Source organism: Psittacula echo (genome assembly GCF_963264785.1).
Source record: "Psittacula echo genome assembly, chromosome: 3".
NCBI classification, from domain to species: domain Eukaryota; kingdom Metazoa; phylum Chordata; class Aves; order Psittaciformes; family Psittacidae; genus Psittacula; species Psittacula echo.
This window is the reverse complement of record NC_137736.1, coordinates 108,557,299-108,565,330: the sequence shown is the minus strand read 5'-3', so window position 1 is coordinate 108,565,330 and position 8,032 is coordinate 108,557,299. Positions and strand designations below refer to the sequence as shown.

Sequence of the window (8,032 nt, the reverse complement as noted above, 5' to 3'; positions counted from 1 at the left end):
CAGTGAGACACAGTTAAGTTTTGCAACACAAAAAATGCATTTTATTACTAAACTGCGGGAATATGTAGAAGTGTTTTTAAACCTGTGCTTACAAGGTACCATTACCACGTGTAACTATTGTTACAGAAATATAATATTGTTCTGTGAGCCACAGATTATTATGTGATTATTATCCAATTATTATCAGATTATTACCTGATACAGTGAAATATTTTGTGATGGGACAATTAGAGTATTATGAAAAATGGGAGGAAAGTGTTGTCATTCTATATAGAATAAAATAAATTTAAGCCTCCTGAAAATGGCAATTAATGCAGTTCATATATTAAAACATTGCATCATGTATACCAAGAAGTTGCTTGTAAGTGTAGTTTGAATGGGACATGATGAAAATGCTTTCTGCATCAAACTTCATATGAATTTCTAGTGTCTAGTAACTTGTTATTACAATTGTATGTTCATATTTCCCCTGGGGTTTTATATAAATATTTGAATTTAACTCAAACAACTAAGCTCTCCGTTTTTTTCTTTACATAGCAGATGGTACGTGAACAATACACTACAACAACACCAGGCACTAGCCTAGAGAGGCCGAAGAATGAGTATGTCTACAAAATCGGAATTTATGGCTGGAGAAAGCGTTGCCTCTACCTGTTTGTTCTCCTCCTGCTTATCATCCTAGTTGTGAATTTTTCTTTGACAATTTGGATTCTCAAAGTGATGTGGTTTTCCCCAGTAAGTGTCCCCTTTAATTTTCTTTTTTTTTCATATTCTCTTCCCTGCCTTACCACTTCAGTTATTTTATATGCACATGAGCTTTTCTGTGTGTAATAGATAGTTGTTTTAATTCCTTCCCAACTGTAATTTGTACTTTAGTTGAAAGTATGTAAGAAATACCTATATTTGAATATACTTCCTGTAATTTCTGTATTGATGATAATCTTTAAAATACTGAGGTTGTTGACACCTTATATTGAGGTAAATCCTAACCATTCTAAGAGAATGTATTTTACTGTTGTCTCGAAGTGTCTATTTAGTTTATGTTTTATAAATGTGTTTGCTGTAATTTTATCTCATACTGAATTCTTAGTGTTAAACTATTGCTGACAGGTGCTGGGTTTTCGTAGATTCCTTCTCCTATTTATCAGCATCTAAAATTTTACAATTTCTTTGCCTAATTAATTACAGCTCAGAGGTAGTTATTACTACATCGTGCTTGAGGCTAAGCAGCTGCATTATTCAGGAATAAATTTAGTCTTTCCACTGTCATATATATTTTAATATTTATAATGTAATTTTGCATGTAGTAGATTAAAGGGTAGCTTTCAGAAGTCTGCAAGATGTAGCTTTAATCACAGTGCAATAAAATGCATCACTGAATATTAAAGCTAAGCTAATTTGTTCCTAACATGCAATCATGATACACAGATGATTTGAATAGACTTGTTATGAGAAAAACAGTAATTGTAAAATCTGCCCCTGCTACTGAAGAAAGTGTTATGTTCTCATTATCTATCATTATTATGCTTCTGTCACTAAATTAAGGCCATTTTATGTTCATAGAAGTGTGTCTATACTCTAATTTCTCTTAAAGTAGGTTACTTTTAAGTCCTACTTGCTAATATAGTTACTAGTGCTGCCTATCAAGTTTCTTTCACCTGAAAGACAGGGGAAAGATCAATTTTTTTTTAGCATTGTTAACTGTCATACAGAATACAATGCAGAACATCTTAGATCACATGCAATTTTTCTTTTATGCAATTCACATGGAAGATGCACGCTTAGCGATTGCACATCATGAATGTCTGAGAATGTAAATAACTTAAAACTGTTTTCTGTGTGGCTCAGATTTATATTTTTAAGGTTTTTTAAGAATTATTTTCTGTTAGTTTGGTTTGTTTGTATGCAACTTGATATTTCTTCTCTAATAACAGTCAGGACTAAAAAAAAAGCCAGCATCAGAAACTCCACTTCTAAGAACTTCTATCTCATACTAGTTATCTGTGAGGAAGGTACCAAATGTCTTGATTATCCACTGAAGGACAGTGTCCTTCTTCCTTGGCATCAAGAGCAGTGCAGTAACAGCTCTGATAGTGTAGGCTGGCATTTTTTCACAGGGTGGACTATGAATGACAGGGTAATAGGGTTTTCCTAATTCCCTGTTAAAGGACCTGTATTTGTGACATACCCAGTTAAATAGTGACTTAACTGTAATGCCTTTAGTCATAGAAATCATCAATACTGTCATTGAAACCTTTTCCTGATGGAATTAAGCATTTATGCCTCCAAGTTTTTGGTTATTGTCTGAAAAAGAAAGATAACAATATATTCTCAGATTTTTATGGTTGTTGAGTTCCAAGCTTTACTAGTATTTGCTATTTAGGAAATCACTTGATTCATTTATACCCTATTTATGCAATTAAACATTCCCATTATTGGGAAGAGTTTGAAAGTAATTGTGAAATATTATGCTATGCAGTCATCAGTTATGGGCAAATATTAATCTGTCAGCTCTGATAGCACTTCTTTATTTTCTTAATTATGTGTTATATATATATATTATGAAGATATTACACTATTATGTTTAATATTATTTTTATATATTGTAATTTTAGCTAATACTTTTAAAGTATTCAATCCTAATCGTAAAAAAAATACGTAAAACATTAACTGTTTCTCTGTAAAATATACAGGAAACAAGTTGTATCCATGCTAAGGCTGATAAATATATTTAGAAAAAACTATGATAAACATTTTAAAAGGTATTTTTATAGTACAGTACTGAAGAGAGTTTATGCCCCCCAAAAAAACTTTAAACATAACAGGATTGTAGTATGCATTTAATTTTGGGTTTTTTTTTTTAGGAAAACACTTTTGCAGTATAGTGCATAGGGGTGTTGGTGCCTTAGTGATAGTTCTGTACCACAGCCTTTTCATGACCCCACTCAAAGTTGACAAAATTTTTATTTAGACATCAGAGTGATAAATACTAGCAAACAAGCTAAGCTGATAAAAAACATGAACCACACATACATACGCTGCAAGTTTAATAGATTTTAATCTTCTTGGAGAAAATTGGAAGGATGATGGAAGACGGAGACTTCTCTAAACTCCATTGTTTGAGAGGTCTTCAACATGAACATTATTAAATTTAACAAAATTTCATCTCATTTCATAGAATCTACACTAAAAGGGAACAATCCAAACAGACAATATATTCCTTTTCTCATACTGCCCCAATCACATAATGTATGAGCATCCCCAAGTTTGGCAGATCGATTCATAGGTATCAGATATGTCTCATTCTTTTTTTCTTTTTCTCTCCTGGAGTTTGGGGAGACATGGTCTCGAGTTTTTTGTGCAGCTAAGAGAAGAAAGCTTTGGATTCATTACAGTCGGATGTTTTAGAGAAGACAGAGTCAAATAAGCATGCCTTGAGCTCAGTGAATAAGGTGGAACCTTACTGGTGTTCAAGGACAGTACCCTCCAAATGCAGGAATGATCTATCCTGCTACTTAGGAAGTAGCATGGCTTATCTAAGCATGTTACATGTGACAAAGCTCCAATGCAAGGTATAGAAGATTTGAAATCAAGGACAGGCTACAAAGAAGTAATTAGAAAGATTGTCCAGCCAGGAAATTTGTTGGGCTTCCTGTGTCAGGAAAGCCAAAGCTCAGCTCTAGTTAAGACTTACAATGAGATACCTAAAAAACCCAAACTGCCTGGATGGTCAGGCTCAGAAGGTAGTTACTAATATGTTGTACCCTACATGAAGGCCACTAGTAAGTATTGCAGGGGTCTGTCCTGGGACTGGTCCTTTTTAATAACTTTGCCAATGGCTTAGAAGAAGTGGCAGAATGCTTGTTCACTACGTTTGCAGATGATACTAATTTGGTGGTACCATTAAAGGCTGACATTCAGAGGAACCTAGACAGTCTAAGGAATGGTCGGTCCAACCTTATGAAATTCAAAAAGAATAAATGCAACATCCTGTTCCTGGAAAGAAAGTGCTCCTGGTTCCTGCAGAGGCTGATTCTGCCTGGCTTGGGGCAGTGTTATGGAGAAGGCCCTGGAGGATGATGCACCGCAAGCGGAGCATAAGCCAGCAGTAACCTTGGCAGCAGCAAAGGCCAAGGGCTTCCTGGACTGTGTGAGCAGGGGCAGAGCTAGAGACCAAAGGAAGTGATTATCTCCCATTACACAGCACTCATTAGACACTCATATAATACAGCCTCTAGTTCTGAGCCTCCCAGCAGAAGAAGTATATTGACAAATTTTAGTATCATCTTTGGTTTCTAAAAATTTTGTCTTGTGGTTGGCCATCTAATGTTGCCAAGACAGAATGTCTTTTTTCCTATAAATAATAATAGTGTTTTTCTCTGAAAAACATATTCTTAATCTTTCTTATGCTGATGACAAAGAGAAGATAAATGTTTAGCAGGAAAAAATACATTCCTATTTTACCTTGTTGTCTTGATTGAAATGTCTGTGTGATTTTGAAATGCTCCACTGACACTTAGCTTCCAAGGCCATCGGTTATACTAGACTAGATGCTATCACACAAGATGAAAATTTGTCTAGACGCCATCAGATCCCAAAACATTTAACTAGAAAAATACTGAATATACTGAATGCAAGAATACTCATTAATCTGCTTGTTCTTTTCCAAATCCTTATTGTGGTATGAACTACAGAACTGGGCATTTCCCAGTCTTTCTAACTGAAGCTGCTCTGATTTATATCGAAAAAAATATTTCTTATTGGGCTGGAGACAAACACATGCTTTAGTTGTCAGATGATTACACCACTCATCTTGGGCACAGAAGCTTCTGTTGTACTTCTGTCCAATTAATATATAATGAATTTATATGAAGTAGAACAAACTAGAAAAGGAATAATAGATTCCCAAAATCAAATATCTGTTGGTTAGAACATGAATCTCTGGGAGAGGAAAAGATTTCAGATTTTCCCAGGGAAAGGAAGAATCTTAATCTGGGAGTGCAACAACCCCGTTGTGTCTTATAACCCCTTATTCTTAATAATAATCTTAATTATTACATCAGTATTCTTCACATGGCCTCTCTTTTCCATGTAGACTATGTTTATAAGTCAGTCACTTATGAGATTTTGATTTTGTTCATGTCCAGTGGTGATCAGAAAATTTTACTGCAAGAATGTATGCCTGTATCTGTTGGACAAGTGAGTAGGATTTTTGGGGATCTATATTTTGGAGTTCGATACTTAAGTTATTTCAGTATCTCCCATACTAATTGCCCAACATATAAATTCCATATTGGCATGACTTTAGAAGGTGTCATGACTGGCAAACAATTTGGTGTTGAGCTAATCTGTATTAAAATGTTTTATATAACACTGAGGATCTGAAAGCCTTATAGAGATTAGCTGCTCAGTAAGGAGCATTAACGAGAGGTACTTGGCTTCTTAGTTTGTTACGTTTTTGTTCAACATCTTTGTCGGTGACATGGACAGTGGGATTGAGTGCGCCCTCAGCAAGTTTGCTGATGACACCAAGCTGTGTGGTTCCGTTGATACGCCGGAGGGAAGGGATGCCATCCAGAGGGACCTCGACACACTTGTGAGGTGGGCTGATGCCAACCTGATGAAGTTTAACCATGCCAAGTGCAAGGTCCTACACCTGGGTTGGAGGAATCCCAGGCACAGCTACAGGTTGGGCAGAGAAGAGATTCAGAGCAGCCCTGCAGAGAAGGACTTGGGGGTGTTGGTCGATGAGAAAATGAACATGAGCCGGCTTCAGTGTGCGCTCGCAGCCCAGAAAGCCAACCGTATCCTGGGCTGCATCCAGAGAAGCGTGACCAGCAGGTCAAAGGAGGTGATCCTGCCCCTCTGCTCTGCTCTCCTGAGACCTCACTTGGAGTGTTGTGTGCAGTTCTGGTGTCCTCATCATAAAAAGGACATGGAACTGTTGGAACAAGTCCAGAGGAGGGCCACGAGGATGATCAGGGGACTGGAGCACCTCCTGTATGGAGACAGGCTGAGAAAGTTGGGGCTGTTCAGCCTGGAGAAGAGAAGGCTACGTGGAGACCTCATAGCAGCCTTCCAGTATCTGAAGGGGGCCTACAAGGATGCTGGGGAGGGGCTCTTCTTTACGGACTGTAGTGACAGGACAAGGGGTAATGGGTTCAAACTTAAACAGGGGAAGTTTAGATTGGATATAAGGAAGAAATTCTTTACTGAGAGGGTGGTGAGGCACTGGAATGGGTTGCCCAGGGAGGTTGTGAATGCTCCATTCCTGGTGGTGTTCAAGGCCAGGTTGGACAAAACCTTGGGTGACATGGTTTAGTGTGGGGTGTCCCTGCCCATGGCAGGGGGGTTGGAACTAGATGATCTCAAGGTCCTTTCCAACCCTAACTATTCTATGATTCTATGATTCTATATGATATCACAACTACAATCTTTTGCTTATATTGCTGCCTCAGTGATTTCTGAGGGGTTTTCTCTTTTTGCATGTTTACTTTTACATTATCTTTGTATTCCTTATCAAAAGCCAGGTTTATGAGTCTGATGTCACATTTTCATCTGAATATAACAATCTTTAGCTGTCCTACCCTGCTATCACATACAGAATTAGTACTCATATCTTCATAACTTCACCCATAATATTGGTTTATTGTGTCGATACTGTAATCAATGAAGACTCAGACTGAAATTTTTACGTCACTATTGAATCTCACAGAGTGTCACACTAGTACTCTAAAACTCATGTGTGAAAAAGGAACCTAATCAGACGATTTCCATTTCTGATGCACCGGCAAATCTTGTTCAGAAACCCCACATTAATTTAGTTCTAATATCGTTTAGGTTGTGCGACATTATCATAACGTCAGGAACAGTCGCGCGCCAAAGATTATTCCTAACTTTTTTTAACCTCTGATGGAGAAACCCGCGTTTCCATGAGTTTTAGTGAATGCCACAAGTATCACAGTCTCCTGGAATAAGAAAGGTCAAGGCACTTGTGCTGTATTTCAGGTTGATAAGGACAGATAGTCATGAAATAAGGGTGTTCCCCAGTATAACTAGTTGCCTTTCTCCAGTGTGAAGTTTGGCATGTAGCACAGGTTTTTCTCTGACATAATCTTAAGCAGTGTGACTAAGAGAGGCAGACAGGTCTTTTATTGGGTTAGAAGCACTGTCAGTCAAACATGATTCAGATCTGCACTCAGTCCCATTTTCTCCTGCCATCCACGTTAAGCCTTATTTAGGTTTGAGTCACTAACAAGAGGAAAGTCAAGCCCTAATACTAAACCTTAAAACAACCTGTGGATAACTTTATCGACAGAAGTTAACTTGGTATATGAAGGGCTATGTGTGCGATGTCCAGTCCATTACTATGTATTCTAAGCATGGTTCCTCCTAAGAACAAGACAAATAAGTAATTACTGAGTGCTCTACCCGTATATCTGTCCCCCAAAAGTCTTATCACAAGCATACCACTCTGCTAATCTTAGGTTCTCATGTGCAATTAATAATTAATATAGAGAAAGCATTAAAAATGTTTCGTAATTATTTTTCAAGCTTTTCTATAAGAAAGTGACAACTTTTTTATATTGTATAAGAAAATGCTAAAAAGCTAAGTATATATAATCTTACAATGTACACACAAATTAGCTGATAATAATACTGGTCTAGATCTAGAAATACTATATGTATTTTGAAAGAAATATAATCAAATACTTGTGTAAAGAACTGTTTAGGCACTTGACAAATTCTGGCATTGTAGATAGAATTTCTTCAGGAAATATGAAAAATGCAAAACTAGGAATGTGATGAATCAAGAAAGTAAAATTTTAACTGAAAATCAAGTAACACTTTCTGACAGTGAGACTTACTGGACTGTATAATAGCATGCCATATTAAATTGCAGATCCCAATCATGTGGAACACTTAAAACCAGACTAGACAGCAATAAAAATGTACAGTTAAGAACACTCATTCACAGCAAAAATTCTCTTTCACTGCATAGACATACACTAATGAACTCATACATCCTTTC

At 36.9% G+C, this 8,032-nt stretch overlaps 1 protein-coding gene across 1 annotated transcript in view; it reads left to right on the top strand.

Moving 5' to 3' along the window:
• Positions 1-540: 540 nt before the first annotated feature.
• Positions 541-8,032, top strand: part of SGCG (sarcoglycan gamma) — a gene marked incomplete at both ends in the record, with an annotated part of 68,416 nt that continues 60,924 nt past the window's right edge. Inside the window, one exon of the mRNA XM_080613167.1 lies at positions 541-735. Coding sequence (XP_080469293.1) covers positions 541-735 — 195 coding nt within the window. The remainder of the gene's footprint in view (positions 736-8,032) is intronic.